We start from the raw sequence: 18870 nt of genomic DNA, 5'->3' as shown, positions 1-18870 counted from the left end.
GAATTTGTTTTTATATGCCCCGCATCGCACGCATGGCGTGTCACAAAACCGGAGGGGGTAGAACACGTTTTGTTCTAGGGTGTTTGGGGGCACAGTGGGCGTTCCGTTCCGTTCCGGTCATAATTTCAACAGCTTTTTTGTTTGCACATGTGGTGTTCGAGCGTGGTTGTGTGGATTTTGGAGTGAATTTGTTAGAAGAATGAGAATAAAATTGTGACAAGAAAATGATGAATATAGAGGCGAAAAAGTTCACTAAAACTTTTTTCTAAATAAGTGTCTAAATGTTAAAATAAGATCCACATATGTAGATACCGTAAAGTGAAGCAATCATGAAGCAAATAGCTGTGCTTCCTTGTGAATCATTTACGTGAGATAAACGTTTGAAGGCTCCGTTTGCTGTGTGCAATCGTTCTCTACAGAAACCGTGCTGACACTGATGAAGCTACTACCCCTTAACCAGTATGGAAAATTCCAAACAAAAGTGCCAATAATAGTGTATTCGTTTCAAAATTGTAATTTATTTCTTTGCCCTTTTGCAGTGAAAATCTGCAGTCATTATTACAACTTCCTGATGGCGATCGATACGGCAATCGCCTTATGGTGGAGTTGATTACTCTTGTGCTACGTGAGAATTGTGATTGAAAGATGCTGATGATAAAATGAAACGTTGGTAAAGAGCCTACACAAACATACACACACAAACGCACACACACTGGAAATTACTCGCATGATGAGATGAGAACTTAAAAGCTAGAATGATTCTTCTGACTGGTTGACTGGTTGACTGTGGAACGAATGTATGATGTCTCCGGCTGGAAGAATCTCCTTGGTACGAGTACGATTGGTTTATATGCAACACCGCTGATCTCCGGGCATCGTCGGATTCGATGGACAGAAGGGTGGATTATTGTCTTTGATGCAGTACGAGCCGGCGGCACTGCAATGAGCATAAGAATAAAAAGGCGATGGTTAAGAGGTGAATACAGAGTTAACGACCTACAGTTAAAGATCGTGTGGTTCTCACTAGTGTGATCCTTAGCCTTTGTGGTATTGTATGGGTGCGATCTATACATCGTATAGTGTGGTTTTAAAGTTTAATAGGGTATAATCAGTGGCCTTGACATATCAAAGAGGTATTTAAAATATATGGATATACTGTAGAGATAGACACGAATTCTTTAGACGTGTCTATATGCATCTGCTTAGTAACTTATAATCTTCATAAGGTTTTCGCCTGACCATAACTATCGCACATTTAACGCTAGATTTGCTAGAATAGTCATTTTGACTGACATTCTTTCGTCTAATTAAACTTTGGAGCTGAACAATTCTAACGTAGTTTATGTAGGTACGGCATATTGTCAAGGCTTTGATACGAACTACGAAAAAAAGACATTATCCAGTTCTTAAAATTAAACTTCCTAACCATAAACCATAACCATAAAACTATTCAAAACTATTAAGAATTAATTTTGATTGTCGATTGAAAAAAAAAGGAATGAAGGTAATTTAATGATTTTTTTGCTTAAATCTAACGTTTAATATGCCTTCTACAAAAAAAATCTTTTACGCCCTACCAACCGGTCATATGCTGGTTGGCCAAAACGTTAAACAAATCTCACCAAAAACAAAAATATTAACATTTTTCAATTTCAATGACAATTGCCCATGGCCGTTTAGACTTCAAAATTGTAGGATTTGATCTTTCGTTTGATTTTTTTTTACTACAAAGCTTCGGACAGAGTTAGCATTTGAGAACCTTCGGTAGGCGATCTTTGGCAAAATGATATCCTTAACATATTCTTCACTAAAACCTTCAGTCGCTTCTTCTGGTGATTGCCTACTGTTGACTGACCTCGACTTTAGCATAACCAAGTTCATCTTGTTCTGGTATTTTTTCACTGTTTGGTTGGCATTAACCTTCAGGTGGGAACGAAGAGACTTTGCTATCGATCTTTAGAGTCTGCCAGAAGACTCTTTGGCCTTTCCCCAGATAGGTGAATATTTATATAAAATGTCCAATGGAATGCATCAATAGGTGGAGAGGAACTCGTATAAAAAATCACCAAAAAATCTGTCCATTTTTTTATGCATACGTTAAGTTATTTTTGGTTATTTTGGTTTGCTCGGAAGTCTTACTTTGGTGGTGTTTTCAAGCCCATCGGTATGGCATAACCCATCGCATAGCCGAACCGTCGTCGTCCCTGACGGATACCGGATAGCACCGCATTAGAAGGACATCGACGACTGCACGGTTCCGCCATCGGTTCATGTCCTTCGTACAGTGACTGTGCCAGGTAGCAAATAGCCCAGATGTGGCTGCAGAGGTTTATATCTGAAAGAAAGCGTGTTGAAGAGTGTTATTGCTGAAGAAAGGAGTTGCTTCTGCATATAGTTACTTGTGCTATTTCCACAGTACGGTTGCCGTCTGCCACCGTTCACACAGAAATCGATGTGTCCCACACGACCTCCCTCACCGTAATGGCCAGCATTCGTGTGTATGACCTGCACGTATTTGGCATCTCCCTGATCGAGTCTATTAACGCCTCCCGGTTTGATGAGTGGCCTGGCAGGATCCAATGCTAGAACAAATACAACAAACGTATAAGTAAGAACTAATTATTCTTAGAGTTCTCAACATTAAGTTCTCAACTACCTATAATGCGCTCCATTCGAAAGTTGAGATAGTTCGCCATCAAACCACAGATGTGAGCCCCAAGCGAATGGCCAACGCAGGTTGTCTTCTCTACCGGTAATCCAAGATCGCGCAACTGCATCAAACTCTGTGCCAGACAGGTCGCTACTGAACGTATATTGTACACGGCTGCGACATAGCACGGTGGCTGACAGAGGGCACCCCAGTCGACAAGAAAGACATTGTATCCACCGTGGTTAATGTATGCTGGAGACGAAAAAAGAAGTCACATTACAGATGGATTTAGTCTTCGAAAGCACACACACTTACCATCTCGTAGAACCGCAATCGGTAGCGTATCATCACCGCCGGCGTACCCGTGTATCAGAATGATGTTCTCCTTCGCATGATCCCATTCCGTGTTGTTCAACCAATCCCGAAGCCGATGATCGAACTGTGGTAAAATGGAAGGGAACAAGCACATTAGCTAGTACCTGCACCGTACCAGATAAGGGGAGATTGATGGTGTGGCCTTGTCAGCTTTACCGGCAACAAAAACTAGAACTATGTCAGAGGAACGATTGATAACGGATGCGTTGGACCGCCATTACCACCGCTGCGGCTGACATTGATCAGGGCCAATAGGCCACGGATGTTGTGTGGTGGTGGTGGTAACACGATATGCAAAACAAAAAGCAAACACCACACACGCACTTTCGAAGGCACCGTTGTGGTTCAATAATTGAGGTTAATAAACTGTTTGAACCCGCTCGACGATCGGATTCCGTGCGCTGATCGCAGGGTGGTGCTCGAGGGAGTGGAACTTGGGAATGCATATTAAAAACTGCTCTTCCTTTTCCACCCTCGCCTTTTGACACCTTTCCATCGATCAGTGTGATTTATGTCCGCATACACAATTTATGCATGCCCAACACGTTTGCCGGTTGATTCATTCACGAGTTCGACGCCAATCATCGCCATCGCCATTTCCGAACCGACAGCAGGTTTCCGGTGTGGCAGGTATGGTTCGGGTGTTGGTAGCATAAAATGTCTACCTCCTCCTCGCCCGTGGGGGTTTACTCGCATGACACTTAGTACCGATTAGTTTTGGCATCGCTGCCAATACCGGACGAAACCGACGACAAAGACAGTTTTTGGGGGTTTGGATGTTTTACCATCCGCGTGGTGTTGGGGTGCGTGTCAGCGATTGTGATGGTGGTGCTACGGTCTAATTAGTGGGTGACCACGGCCAATTGGAAAGTACCCTTGCCGGGATCTATGTCAAGAACGGAAGGATTGTGCAAAGTGACCGAATAGTATTTTTACTTTGCACGATGATTTTTTTACGATTAGTGAGAGAAAAAATATAAATTCATTTAACGATTATAGGATAACATTATTGTCCTTTTCGTGGTTTTATTTTTTGAATACTTGAGTAGGCCCATATAAAAAAAAATATTTAAAATATCACTAAGATTTCACATATACAGATATGAGTGATTTAGTATATCGATGATCGAATAGCGAAGATTATCGAACCATGCGAAGATCACCTGAACTTGCCTCCAAAGCGAAGACTGACCAGACAGGGTTTTCAAGGGTATAATTGACATTCTCATCGCAACAACATTCCACCGACGCTCAATAGTTTTGTTGAACAAGTTAAGCCAATCTTCTGTTAAATTCAACAATTTGCTGTCAATTATGCAAATCAATTATATGCTCGAATAAAACATCAACATGATGAACATGTCAATCATATCTTCGAAAACCCTGTATTTTCTTTTTCGTGAAATATAAGTCCAGAAGATCATGATATACCAGGCATGATCTATCATGTCGTCAATAGAAAAAGAAGAATTCGAGTTATAGTAAGTAGAAAAAATCACTAAAAATATTGAATACTTCAAAATGTATAAAGAATTTGTAAAAAATTATTTTGTTTACTATTGCAAATAGTTGCTTTAAGCTAAGCAAGCGTTTATCTGTTACTATATTGCTTAAGCTTTCATTGAAGAGACAAATTAATTTTATTAAAATTAACATTAATTAAATTGAACGATAAAATTTACAATAAAAATAATAAAACTTTACAACAAATTAATAGAATTTTATGTTTAAAAAAATTTTACAATAAAGCTAATTACATGCTACATAAATTCTACAATAAAGCAAATTAAATAAGGATTGTTGCAATTGTTTATTAATATTTGTTAGCGAAACCAACTATCATTTAACAGAAGGAACTGAAGGAACTTTGAGTATTTGTGGTAGTCTATTCTTCTATTAGCACATGCAATAACTTATGAAAGGAAATAAAAAAATTCTCAATGTGTTTATTGGACCTTATATCCTTTGATTGCTTTCTTAACTTTTTGCAACTTTTGGCCAAACAATCTACCCATAGACATATAATTCTATGTAGTTAATGACCTTGCCTTAGTCCTATACCAACTGTACTAAGTGAGAATGGTAATAAATACATAATACTATATCCAATTTTAGATCAAGTTTCGGTTAGTCGAGCCCCCGATTTCGGTTGTACTTTAGGCGTAACCCATGTCCAGTGCAGATAGTAATATCGAAGTAACGCAAACTAATCTGATACGTCCACAAATTAGCGATTAGCTTAGGTCAATTTTACGCCAAACCGGTGAACATTTTTGACTCCTTTCCGTTTACACTTCCCTAGCTCAAAAAAGGGATTTACCGTGCCGGAATGCATCGATAATGAACTTCAAAAAGCAACATTACGTCAAGCCCTACACAGAGCCGATGGCGTAACGATTTCCCTTGAAGCCACTCGCACGTGCCACAAACCCAACAAAAGAGGTTCCACCAGCCACCAGCCACGGGGGCTTCGCTTATGCTTATGCTAAGGTTATGTTAGCGGCTGACGCCAGTTCGTGGACTGGTACACGCGGTCTCCTTCCGTACCACCGCGGCCCGCGAATGGAAGCGAGCTTTGCATTTTTATTGCTTCTTTCATTGCAAACGACTTGGGCCGAAAGGAAGAAGCAAAAAAAAAGCGAATCAAACCAAACCAGTTATTAACAGCGTGTATCAAACGGATTGCGTGAATTCGCTGGTAGCCGTGGTGTACGAAAATGCACTTGCAGTCTGCAAAACAAGTGCATGCTGTTCACTTAAGCTCCTTCCCTTTGCTTACACCCTTGCTTGACTGGAGGAGTATGGGCAGAGGCCGTTAGTTAACGCAACCTTGACGTTCAAAAACGAGTCTCGTGCCCTCCCCGTTTGGAAAGGCTCGTAAGTGGTGTTCTCCTTTGCCGGTGTCTTTAGAAGATTTATCACACACACACACACTCTCTCGTAAAAGGAAGGATCGAGTTGGTGAATTTTAGCACCTTGAAGATGTTAGGCTTAAACAGAAAGCTCTACAGCCTTACCTTAAACTTATCCTTCACGATGCCGGACGTGTAGAGGTAGATGCTGATATCCTCATCCGGACAGACGTCCTGCCCGTTGCTTCGCTTCCACACGCAATCCTCCCGCGTCGTGTTGAACGCATCCTGATCGCCGAGATAGAGGGCCTGCGCCAGAAGATGCTGTGCCTGGGCGTCTATAAATTGGTCTTGCGGTTGGTTTTTTTTGTTTTGCATGTTTTTTTTTCGTTTGTTTTTATTTATTTTACCGTGGGGATTTTTTTATTTTATTTTATTTTATTTTTTGGGGGAATGGGTTCAATTGTTTATTTTTCCACCACGAGAAAAAAACCGTAAGACGTATAAAACCAAGATCGAATCATATGCTTTCACAAAGTTGGGAAATCGAATGATAACGACAGGGTGCGGGGTGCTGGTGGTGTTGTGAAGGTGAAGCGAGAAGTTTTGGCAGAAAACATTACCATCCAACATGATTATTATGGTGAGTGAAGAGAAAACAAAAACAAGATGACACGAAAAGGACACGAAAACAGAGGAGTGAGCTTGTGTGAGTATTTTTTTTTTTTTTGGTTAAGAAATAGGAAGCAAAAAGATAGTATAACAGAGAACGAAGAAGGTGTCAACATTTGGTAAGGTTGTGTCAAACAGTTTTAAATCATCATTGTGTCAATTGAGAATGTGACAACATGAGAAAGAGAAGATAGAAGAACCCATTTGCGTATTTTTATTAAGGGAAAAGTCGGAAAATGCCACAAAAAACATACACACACACACACGTACCTTCATACGAGCTTAAACTTAGCTTTGAAAAACCCCAAAAAGGGATTTTCCTTTCTTTAGTAGGCTGGTAGCATAACAGTAAGAAAGGTTGTGATGGAAAAAGGAGGAATATTAGTATCCATGGAAACAGTGCTTTTACAATGCACCGGCCGATGCATGCTGGCCTGTTATGTTGCTAGTGTGTGTGGGTACTACTACTGTTGTGCGTACGGTTACTACTTCGGCTAGTAACCGTGAACCGTGAAAGTGATCGACTTCCTCACATGCTGCTTTTTGCGCATAGTTGTGCATACGCACACGAAATGCCACAATACACACGTACACAAAAGCGATATGATTCGTGTCGTTGGTTTTCTATTGTTTTTTTTTTGTTCCTTTCGCTCTGTATTTGTGTGTGCGGTTGTGTTAATTAACACGCTTCCATTGTTTGTCTCCCGTATGGGGAGATGCATGTTTGGTGTTTCGATATGAAACTCATCTCAGCACGACACGTTACTGCAGAAACTGTTTTTTTTTGTGGTAAAATTTATGTTAATTTGAATGCGGCAACAGCGATGATCAAAGTATTTTTTTCTATTTAATTTTTCAAGCAATAACCACAACGAAGGGTTCGTCGCTTGATAAAATGAAGTCACAGACACAAGAACCAAGAAAACGCACAAACTCGTTGCTTTCTTAAGGGGGTGGGGGCGCGATCTCTGTACGAACGGCTTGTTCCTACCGATTTACTCACTACAATGCATCCTCCCTTTATCCTGGATGATGGGATGGAATTCGAACTCAATGAGCGGCAAAGGGATCACACTTACAAATCATAACACCACCGCTAAGCAGCATCGAGCAGAGGACGATCTTTACTAACAGCACCATTTTTAAGCCACACACCGATGTTCTATCGACACCACCGACACTACTGACCACTGAGCGTTTCTTCGTTAGGCGTTCGGCTGGACAATCCAAGCCCTGGCAAGCGACTAACCAACCGACGGTCTGCACTATTGCTACCAAGCCACAAACTGCAGCCTACCAAAGTCGGTCGCGGGCCGGTCTGTAGGTTTCACCCTGCTTGCCTCTCTCTTGCCTCTTGCCCTATCGATGAGCCATTGATGCCCTGCCCATGAACGGGTCTACTGCACGCGGCCATGAGCTAGCGGTACCGAGCCGTTCATCGTTTTGTGCTGGTAGAAATGAACGTTTCGCGTTTGGGTTCACGCAAACCACGATGCTTTATGTAAGATTTTTTTTTTTAATCGATGGTTTAAACCGTTACATAGATGCAACACCTTTTGCTCACCCGTCTAGGTGGAAGTGGAGGCTGCAAATTGGCAGATAATTGGTTTGGTTGGTTGATAAATTCATTAGAACGATAACGAGCGGTTGACAAATTTTTGGGTGGTGGAAAAGGATGAGAAATACACCAAGGATAAATGTCAAGAGCGTTTGTAATTAATGATCGGCATGTCAATGTTGATATGTTTGTATGGTTCTAACAAAGGTTGGAGGATCGATCTATACGGTAAGTCAGTCAGTAAGTGAGTTGTGTTAGTACACAACACTTTTGTTTTTGAGCGAACACTGTTTATATGATTTTGTTTAAAACACAAATTGTCATAACAGCTTATTTTGCTTGGAAACTTTGTGTCTCCCCCCACCTGTTCCCAGTTTAAAGATAAATATTGTTAAATGGCCCTACCGTGTTGAAGAAAGTCATAAACTTCATCTTCATATTACACAACATCCACAAAACATCTCCATCAACACGAACAATGGACGTAAAGCGTGAAAAATGTTTTTGCTCGTTTTAAAATAATTTAAAACACTCCATTAGAAATGCCACAAATTAGCTGGGTTGGGTAATAGGGACGTATCTTGACCAGAAGGGACAAAAATCCAAAGTGCACCCAAGGAAGGTTCTTCAAATGTCACACCGATGTCGTCATTTGTTATTACTATTCCCGGCACGTTTCTTAAGCCACAGCGACAGACCAAGGGGTTCGTTGCCTATATTCAACAATTGCTGGAAGTCTTTTGAACCGGTAAAGACTGGTTCATTTTGCTTCATGCGAATGAACACTTTTCCGCATGAACACGCAACAAAAGAAGCTTAAGTTCTACTAAGCAATATGAATCGAAAGTAAAGCACGACCCCGATACGAGCCACATAGCGTTGAAGAACAGAACTCTCTTTGGGGGTGAGGGGGGGGGGGGGGGGTGGGGGGGGGTGACGGATAAAAAAATGGATACAGTTCCGCCTTCTTCCGGATTAAGTGTTTCATTACTACCAGCGGGTGAAATCTTGTAACACTCAATTTTATGTTCTTGTACTGGAAAAAAATTACAATTTATCCTCAATTTTGTTCCAATCAAACACGAAACGTTACATGAACGATTAACTGGTGTATATTTACAGCGATAAATCTTATGGTTTAATCGAGTTATCTGTTGTTGTTAGTTGTTCGCTTAAACCTACTCTGTTCATTGTTTAATACTGGTATTTGTAAAACCAAATGCTTCGCTTCTATGAATTGCACTGAACCTCATCACTGTACATGTTTCACTTCGTTTTTTCTCCCTCTTATTCCCACATTCATTAGTTAAATGGACAGTTCATGGTTTGTTCCATATGGACACAATATCCTCCGGTTACGCTGAAACAAAAAAAAAAGGAAATTTATTCACATTAATAGATCGTTTATTGAATAGGGATGTTTTAAATGAAATAATCATACTTTCCCGGTGTGTCCTGTCCAACGGTAAGCCATTTCATACGCACTCGGTTCGACTTCACGAAGGGTATCCGATTGTCGGGCACGCATCCGGAAGGACATCGGAACGCTCGCATCGGTCTGGACGCTAGGATTGCATTGGCAAGGTAGCACACACTCAAAAAGTGACTACATCGAGCTTGTTCTGAAAGGTTTTTAGGGGGGGAAAATTATTGCTCTTTCCTGTTCAAAATAAAGTAAAGCTTCTTACTTATTCGGTCACCCTCACAGTACGGTTGCACCTGTCCACCGTTGATGCAAAAGTCCACCCGACCGGTAAATGAGCTTTGCCCGAGTAAGCCGGCATTCGTGTGTATAATCTGTACCGAGCGTGCATCTTCCCGCGTTAGGCGAAACTTTTGTGACGCATGCTTCTCAATCAATGGTCGAGCTGGATCTAATCCTATTAAACAAAAGTAATATTTTAAGTTCCTGTTTCAATAAAAAAGGGAATGCTTTTTATAAAAGTACCAATAATTTTGTATTGCTTCTTCGTCAGATGGTTACTCATCATCCCACATATGTGAGCACCGAGGGAATGGCCCACGCACGTTATCTGCTTGCTGGTACAGCCGGCAAACGTAAGAAAGGAATAAAGCTGTAAAAACAGATGCAAACAGAAAGAAAGACATTTTCCGCATGAAATTATTGACCTCAAGTTTCACTGAGTTTGCTTACGTTATACCTGTGCGGTACATTGCGCCACCAGCTTTGTGTTGGATAGGGATGAAAAATAGCACGGATACTGTGATAACACCTCCCAATCGACTGCGAAAACGTTGAACTTGCGCGAAAGGTAGGCTGTGCAGAAAGAGGCAAAACACAACTTTGTAAAAGCTCGCGGAAAGCTTTCGCGGAAACGCTTCACCATAGGGGATGAAGCGTTTTATGCTAAATTAAAGCGTTTCTTGTTGTTTTTGATATGTTTGGAAAGATTTCTTTAGTGATTATTGGGAAAAATTAATAAGGTTGTATATTTTAAGTATAAATACCATCTTTCAGGAACATAATATGCCGACTCGTCTGCGTTCCATTAAACCCGTGAATGATTATCGCCGTCTGTTGGTTCGTTTTGAAGCCGACCTTGAAAATGGATTTTGGTTCGTTCATATCGATGATTCTGCCTTTCCGAAAAGTGCTGCGGGTTATGGAGCGAAAAGAAAAATAAAAGTATATGCAAATGAGACAAAATTAGTACAGTAATGGTTTTAACATGCATCGGGCGATATATCGACAAGAGTAGGAAGTGTAACGAAGTGAAGAAAATTATACCGAGCAAGATGGGAATCGGGTAGCCGTTTGTTTCGTTCGGTACTCTGGTGGCATTATCATTACACGCCGCAATGGAGCAGGAACGTCACCAACCTTCCCATATCGCGGCTGGCATTTAAATGAGAGCGAAAAGTGAAACAAAAGCGCAACCATGTACGCACGCGAACGAAACGAGTGGAAAACATCTTCCCGCCCGGAAGAGGCACTGAGCCACCGGAAAAGCGGTGCGGAAAAAAAATGCTTTGTACGCTTTTTCGCGCGTAGCGAGTGGATTGAAAAATTGCAGACAATCAGCGCGACGAACGACGCTTGTAATTATTATTAGAAGATTATCGCGTGCTTTCCTACCCAGATTACGATCTAAACGTTTTGTTGCGTTGTTGGTTAAAAACTACTGCAAAAGAGACGGTCATGGGTGATGCAGTGCAAATAAATATTAATTTAAGACAAAGAAAACAATTCCTGTCAACATGGGCCGGAGCGTCATCGAATTTTGTGTCTGTGGCCTCCAACACAAAAAAACGGAAGGAAGTGTTGCATCGTTCGTATTGTCTGTAATTGTCTTCTAGCGTGCAGGAAAGATAGGAAGAATTAATTCATTCAGCGAAAGCTAATACCTGCATATGCTCACTTCCTTTGTGCCGGAGGTGTGATGTACAATCAAAACAAAACCACACTCTTATGTGCAACGATCGCACCAAACATGCTTTCCCACAGGCTGATGCTGCCGACCGGCTGTAAGTTCATGCACCCTAAAGGTGGAGAGATAATGTTCCACCCTGTCTCTAGATCGACGGATTGATCGCGTAGCAAATCGCGGTGGTTATGACTCTATTTAAAACGTATCAGTTAATGGGTGCAGTAGTGTTTCTTCCAGTGTCAGCACCGTCAAGGTGTCATACATTTCCTACCACTACCGAACGACACCAAGGTTCGTTCCTTCTGACTTTCACTTTTTCTACAGGTCGCGATCTGTTGGTCCCCTTTTCCCCCCGGATAAGCTCCCGGTTAATTAACGATGATGTAAGCCTGCTTTACTGTATGGATGGATGGTGTTGATGGATAGGAATTTCATACAGAATGCCATCGGCAGTTGCCAGTTGAAATGCTTTTGCTTTCTTCTAACGATGTACATAAGAGATTTAAACTGGCGCGAAAAATACAAACCATGGGAAGATATTCCACGTGGAAGAAAAAACTCCACACACACATAGCGATGTGCCACCGCGTGTACTGTATGTCATCGTTAGCGAAAGTCCCTAAATGCAAGCCCCAAACGGGTGCATCTCGTGTGGAGTGAAAGAACGGAGCATGAAAGGAAAAAAACAAAACCCAACCAAGGAACCCCATTTGGTGACTTCAATGCACACACCGGTAAGCAACGAACCCAAGCGAAGCAAAGCGAACCGCTTGTCGCAAACCCATCTTACGGCGTAGACTTTCTTCCGGCGCCGACTTTCTTGTTCCGCCTGATCGCTCGATCGTTCGATCGCGGGATCGTGTTAACCTTGCCGTTAGGCATATGCAACCGCCAGATGTTCGCGAGAAGGATCACGATTCGCGTGCCTAATGCTGGCACACCATAAATGGTGTCCCGTTTTTTTATGAAGCTTCTGTGACACGATGGGGGTTTGAAGGAAACTATGTAAACAAAACTCATAAATCCTGGGAAGAAACCAAAAAAAAATTGACTACGAAGAGTGGGAAGGAAATATTTCTACATCGTAGCGTTTTTGAATGTTAAAGAAGATTACATCGTCAAGGGGTTTTGTTTTCTCCGCAGGAAAATTGCAATCTTCCACACTAATGTCACTAGGTGAAAGAGATGACATAGGTTTTGCTTTATTTCTTTAGATTTATTTGATATTTTGCTCATTTACAAGCTTTTTTCTCTTCTACGAAATTGAAAGTTGAAAATGTCACGTACTGAATTCATTTTTTTTATTACAGAGAATTTACTTCCGGTATATCATGATTTGTGTGTCGTAATCTAGAGATGATGAAAATGGACGTAAAGATAAAAGAAACACAACAGCTGGTATGGTTCATGATCCACGATTCCCATACAATCCGCATGCGAAATGTAGAAGTGATCGGTTAATTGATCAATACAGTTATTTGCTAAGAGGCAGACTAGAATCAAGCAGCAGCAACATAAAGGCGAAAGGAATGCGCAAGAAAGCATACACCGTTCTCTACCATATGATTATGACGATTATTAAAACGGTCCACTTGAAAGAAGATAAACGGTTCTCCCCCCGGAAAGGTGGATGAGGATCGGAATCGGTGAATTATGCTGTAAAGATGCTTTACAACAGCAAACAATGTGGATTGGTGTGCCATATTTGTTGTTTGTAAGCGGATGTGTATATATTTACACACAATTTCGCACCACTAGAGATCCACCACTAGTCTGTTCAACCTTTGCTAGGGCATGTCTGTGGTGATTTTTGAACATTTTGCAAACGAGTATAAGTTGTTGCGAAGAGTGTTCAGTTAATTGTTTTATGATTACACATGTTTTACGGATGATCCTAGAAAGATCATGGACGTCCGTCAATGTTTACAGCGATGTGTTACTTTTCGAACAGGTTTCAAAGCCTCCGTTTGAAGTCGTGGTTTTCTTTATTTAAGCGTCATTTGAGTGATGTTCTTTACACATTTTCATCATTCACAACAAAGAAAAGATAAGAATAGATGTTGATTAGATAATAATAATGTGTTTCTTTTTCAAATTGATTAATAAATTATCAGATATAGTGTGTTTATTGTGAGAAATGAACACATAACATTAAAAGCTTCTGTTCTACATTTCGTAGGTTTGAAGTAAACCTTCAATTTAAAACCAATTCTCTTGGTACCATTTATTTGCTGATTTATTTTTGTGCTTTACTATAAAAGTTGCTGAATATTACAACACGATAAATGAAATGTATTTAAACTTGTTAAATTATCCTCTTATGTTGAATGCAATCAGTATTTCCAATTTATACATGGAAGACAAACTATTAATCGCTCAACAAAATAAGAAAACTTAATTTAAAAATCAAAAATAGTTAAGCGCAGAATGTCAAATATATTTTGTTGAATATAAGTATTAAAATAAAATATATTTGATTTCAAATCAAATATATTTGATATTTGAATACGAATGAAAAAAAAAAAACAAAAATAAATATTACGTTCGTATATTTTCTTTTTTCATCAATGTACAAAGGATTCCGATCTTTATCCACAAATTGTTCAAGAGAATAAACGATTCTCAAGTGATTCGATAACCCATTCTTCAAATATCTGACAGTGTTCCTTCGCCTTAATGTCTTAAAAGTAAGAAAGGAAAAAGCAAATATAAAACGATGAACTTTTACATGTCTTCCTTCTCGAGTAAAAGATTTCTAGGTTGAATTTTTCGGTAAATCAATTGAAATCCATTGCTCTTGATACGGCCAGGCCGTTCTAACCGAGCAAAAAAATTGTAGGAAGTGCCAAGAAAGTTATAAAAAACTATTATCACAACATGATTGCTGACTAATTGAATAAATACTCTAAAGAAAACCTCCTGTGCGACTAATCCTCGCTCCATGTCCATGATTTACTGTCAACTTTTACTATCGTCCATCATTCGCAGGTCCACCACTATCACATGAATGGTTCATGTTTAACGACCACCGGGAGATGTTGATTACCGTACAGCTATTATCTTAATCGATCGACAACGATCAAGTGTGGCGCACATGTACTTGCGCATCCGATGCTAATCTAAACTGCCGCGACCGTCCAGCGTCTTTCACAAGGGAAAAAGTCTCATTTCCCTTTTTTTTTGCTTTTCGATCTCCATCACCAGCCGGCAGGCAGCCGGTATGATAATGAAATTACACTCTCACTCAACGATCATGCGCGGGAAATAGTTCACGCAAGGAACTCTTCGCCACGTCCTTTTAGAGCAATGAGAGGACAGCAGGAAGTAGAAAGTGAAAACGGAACCAGTTTGAAGGGCACTACCGATGAAACCCTGGGGGAGACCCACTCATTAGAGGGATGGTAATAAAATTCTTTCCCTCATGCGATCAGAAACTGCTGCTGCCTGGGAGGGTGCGTTTTCTACAGTGATCCCGCAGTGGTTTAGTAGCACAGTGACCCATAAATGAGCAACTCCGGGGTCTGGGTTGTGCTGATGATTGTGTGTGTGTGTGCGTGGGTTGGTTCGTTGCACCAACTGCAAGCCAGTTGTGCAATTGGATCTGATGTGTGGGCAAGATCAACCTTTTTTTTTGGAATCCCCAGTTAGCAAAGATGTCAAATAGCACGACACGCAATAAAGGGAGCCATCGAAATGGGGAATGTAAACTTCCTGACCTGCCTCAACCTGATCTCAACCTGAAAGCCGGTTTTGTTTTGGGATGAAAACTTGGGAAGATAGAAATTTTCACCATCACAAATCATAAATGCCTTTGCTTCCACTTTGGTTTGGTATGGCATTTGGACACCTTTGGAAGGGAGGCCATAACTGCAGAGACATTTGGTGTTAATCTTCCGGATACAGTATACGAAGTAAACGTCATCAACATTAGGGTTTTTTGAACATTAATTTAAGTTGCTATTACTATCAATTTCAACCAACAACATCAGAGAAAAAGACATTTTATCTTATTTCTCTGCAATATTTAATATATCTAATGAACACTTCACTTTCTGTTTAAGCTTACGTTAACGATAATGGATGGTACAGCTGGTGGGAACTTCGTACCACAAATTATTCATATTAACTATTTACACTTTTTTGCAGTGTTTCACACACACGATAAAACTTGATCATTAGCTTTGTGACGCATTTGTGTGGCGGGTTGTTTGCTTTGTTTTCTTATGCAGTTAGCAAGAAGTTCGTTGATCTGTTTATGACTATTGTTTAATGCTCCCTTTTTTTTTCTTTCTGATCTTTGATTGTTTCTTTTGCTTCCTCTGGAAGAGAAGCCTCTGCAGACGGGCTAGTGAACTGGTTCGAAGTTTTATTATCCTTCCTTCATAATGGCCGGAGAAACATGTTAAAGCACATTTTCCTCGATTTGTTAGCTGATAAATCAACACTTGCATGTGCACTTTCCATCCCCCTCTTGGTGGTGGCCGTACAAGAAAGACAATAAATAAATAGGTTTGAAGTGGTGAGAAGGGTGGTTTGGTAAGTCGTAAAAAATTAGCGGACTTGATGTGCTCCAAAAAACTCCACACGTGTTTTCACGCGTGTGGAAAATCCCGTTTTTTTCTCTAACAATGTTCTTGTTATTTTTATGACTGATTAAAACCATTCTCTCGATGGGAGGGTTGTTCGATTCGTGATTCGGAGCGAGTAATAACTTCACTTCTCATCTCACCTTGTGCTTCCTACTCGATCACTTAAAATCGTAATACTTACGGTGTGTAGAGGAAAAACTTTATGTCCTCGTGTGGACACTCGTAGTTCTTTGTCCACATGCAGCGAAAGAAGTTCAGATCCAGTACGCCACCCTGAAAAATGGCACCGCCCATCCCTGCCAACGATTGGCAAGAACGCACGCCGATAGAAGAACAGTGTGTCAAACGAAGGACAATTTTTTTTTCTCTCTTTCAACGACCAATTAACTTCAACTGCACAAGAATGGTGACGAAAATTGAACCACTAATCGTTTTGCTCATTAAAACCGCCGAACCGCCTTAGGGTGGGAGGAATCATTACATGAGGCAAGCGTGAATCAATTGTGGGAAAAATAACACTTTTTACTTGCACAAAACATATTTCTCCAAACGCACTAAGAACGAAGCAGCAATTTACCTGCCAGCAGCGATAGAACGGTAAGCACGCCGAATAATAATCTCATTATGTGGGTGTACGGTTTCAACCGGGGGATTTTCCTTTGCCCACGCTGCAATCACTTTTCTTCGCAGATTGGTTGTGTGTGTGTTTTTTTTTTTGTTGGTTTCCGGCACAACTCGCTACTTCGACAATAACCGACCGAAACAAAACAACCGCCGTTGTACAATTACATCTGAATTCGGGAAATTCTGAACGACGGTTTTTGGGGTTAGAATTGGGGAAGAAAACCGCACAACAACTTCGGGTGGTGATGTATGCAAATGGTAACCAAACACACCGAGCTCTTATCACTAGCGGAAACGCATCCAAGCTGACGTAGAACACCGGGATAGCACCGGTTTGAATCCAGCTATGATTAGGCCGAGTGTGCGATGATTATCAAATCAATTCCACTAAGTGCTGGATGAAAATAATTTTAACTTTTCCACTTTATGATGGTGCTGTTTTACTGGTTAGATTTCGCTTTTTTCCTTCACTTTGAAGCACTCACATTATAACTACACTATTTTATATTTTTTTAAATTCTTGATTTTTTACACTATTTTCCACTTTCAATACTTTTTGTTCACCTGTAAAAACACGCACGTGAAACGAAGAAAAACGATTGCACCACACCACACACCACAATAAACCGATCCGCACTGGTCGAGAGCATGAGCTGGAATGACTTTTCCACGTTTTCTTCTGATCGTTGCATGCTCACCGATGCTCAACCAAAGCCAAACGGCTTCCAGCACTGGCGTCCGCACTTTCTGTGAGCTTTTAACCGGGAGCTTGTTTTTCTCACTCCTCATGTGTGCATTTTTCACGAAACATCCTGCGCGGCACCGTACTTTGCACGTTCGAAAAGTAAAACAATTTTCCCAACGCTTCGGCGTGGTTTTGTTTCATTTTGTTTACGATCGCTCAATACAGCTTGAAGATCATTTCCTTATTCAATTAAAACCTGCTTATGATGTGATGGGAAGTGTTTACACTTCTCATTTCTCATCGTGCAGCTGAATCAAGCGTTGAATGATCGTGATTTTACTCGATCGTTGCTTAGCAACGCATCATGATCGAATGAGATTCTTCCCTTCTGGAAGTTGAAATGACACCAAAGCGGACCATTGCAGTGGCTGGTGTTTTTTCGATTAATAAAAAAAATCATACTCAAACTTGCCAGCCAAGTTCACGTATAGCAAACCGGTCAGAACCGGAGCGCGTACAGAGTCGTTTGTTATTGTATTTGTTGTACCGCTTGGTTAGGGGCGTACTAAACGCAAACAAAACGGGATAGCCGGGAAAACCGGATTGCTGGCCGAGCCGGAATGGGAAATCGTCCTGTACGGAGTGGGAATGGAAGTGAATGTTACCCGAATGTATCTTCCGCAAAACCGTCACCGTAGTTTTTTTTCCTTCTGGAGCAATGAAAAAGGAAAAGCTTCGTCTGGAGCGACCGATGACGATAAGCCGTGTGCCCCGTGTGTTTGGATTGGATTGATGTAACATATTTGAAAATGGCTTGCAGTTTAGTAGGACAGTAGAGCAAGGTGAAAAACGAACGTTATAGAATGGTATGTGTGTCAACAGTGACGCAATGGGAGGAACTTGCTGAGGGATTTGTGAGACAATACAGCTCACCAGTAGTGTATCATGGAAAATGGTAACAAAAAAGTGCATATCGGGATGTTGGAAATGTGGAAAAATCAGTTACAAAATGAAGTGATGAAAGAATGAGTTTTAAATATTTATTGATGTAAACCCGTAGTTTAGCTTCATAAATTCTTTTATATAAATATACACACGGCTAAAATGATTTAAAAATTTAAACTTGTAAAGACAAATCATAGAAGAAGATATTTTTAGTTCAATTCTGGCAAATTGTAATGCACCAAAAAATCGAGTTTAACTAAACGACTTGTTGCTAATACTAAACTAATAAAACTGCCGCGAAGGAATTATACATTTTAATAAATACTTTTCATGCCAAAAATTTCAACAAAAAACGTTTTTCTTTTCTTTATAAAACAGATTCAAATTGTGACTAATTTTCATCCATAGTGAGCGGTCACTGCAGATGCTATAAAAATTGCATTCGTTAAACGCCTGAAGGTATGCAATGTTGTGTGTATAGATGATCACGAGGTTCTTGGTACTTACTTTATGAACGGTTTTCCACGGTAC

At 40.6% G+C, this 18870-nt stretch overlaps 2 protein-coding genes across 3 annotated transcripts; both read right to left on the bottom strand.

Moving 5' to 3' along the window:
* Positions 1–475: 475 nt before the first annotated feature.
* Positions 476–8338, bottom strand: LOC125761941 (phospholipase A1-like). Of its 2 annotated transcripts, none has more exons than XM_049423552.1 (7): positions 7629–8338; positions 6043–6227; positions 2966–3089; positions 2657–2902; positions 2400–2582; positions 2140–2335; positions 476–937 (listed from the first exon to the last, which is right to left on the bottom strand). In XM_049423552.1, the coding sequence occupies exons 1-7, from the start codon at positions 7687–7689 to the stop codon at positions 847–849; spliced, it is 1086 nt and encodes a 361-aa protein (XP_049279509.1). In that variant the 5' UTR covers positions 7690–8338; the 3' UTR covers positions 476–846. The 2 variants fall into 2 exon arrangements, with proteins under 2 accessions (XP_049279509.1, XP_049279510.1); XM_049423553.1 differs by having other exon boundaries at positions 6043–6215.
* Positions 8339–9203: 865 nt separating this feature from the next.
* On the bottom strand, positions 9204–17738 carry LOC125761943 (phospholipase A1-like). Its single transcript, XM_049423555.1, has 8 exons — positions 16663–17738; positions 16267–16381; positions 10577–10722; positions 10270–10385; positions 10056–10182; positions 9796–9987; positions 9549–9729; positions 9204–9467 (listed from the first exon to the last, which is right to left on the bottom strand). The coding sequence occupies exons 1-8, from the start codon at positions 16706–16708 to the stop codon at positions 9410–9412; spliced, it is 981 nt and encodes a 326-aa protein (XP_049279512.1). The 5' UTR covers positions 16709–17738; the 3' UTR covers positions 9204–9409.
* Positions 17739–18870: the final 1132 nt, after the last annotated feature.

Source organism: Anopheles funestus, chromosome 2RL, assembly GCF_943734845.2.
Source record: "Anopheles funestus chromosome 2RL, idAnoFuneDA-416_04, whole genome shotgun sequence".
In the NCBI taxonomy this organism is placed as follows: domain Eukaryota; kingdom Metazoa; phylum Arthropoda; class Insecta; order Diptera; family Culicidae; genus Anopheles; species Anopheles funestus.
The sequence above is the reverse complement of the archived record's forward strand: the minus strand, read 5'-3'. Positions and strand labels throughout refer to the sequence as shown.

Bases quoted from the DNA above. Each gene is read 5' to 3' on its own strand.
- LOC125761943 (XM_049423555.1), bottom strand. From the start codon at position 16,708: ATGAGATTATTATTCGGCGTGCTTACCGTTCTATCGCTGCTGGCAG. The intron at 10,386-10,576 runs GTATTTATACTT...CTTTCTGCACAG, and splicing joins TATTATGTTCCTGAAAGATG to CCTACCTTTCGCGCAAGTTC. The intron at 9,730-9,795 runs GTAAGAAGCTTT...AAAACCTTTCAG, and splicing joins CTGTGAGGGTGACCGAATAA to AACAAGCTCGATGTAGTCAC.
- LOC125761941 (XM_049423552.1), bottom strand. From the start codon at position 7,689: ATGGTGCTGTTAGTAAAGATCGTCCTCTGCTCGATGCTGCTTAGCGGT. The intron at 2,583-2,656 runs GTAGTTGAGAAC...TATTTGTTCTAG, and splicing joins TCGAATGGAGCGCATTATAG to CATTGGATCCTGCCAGGCCA. The intron at 938-2,139 runs GTAAGACTTCCG...TGCTCATTGCAG, and splicing joins GGCTTGAAAACACCACCAAA to TGCCGCCGGCTCGTACTGCA.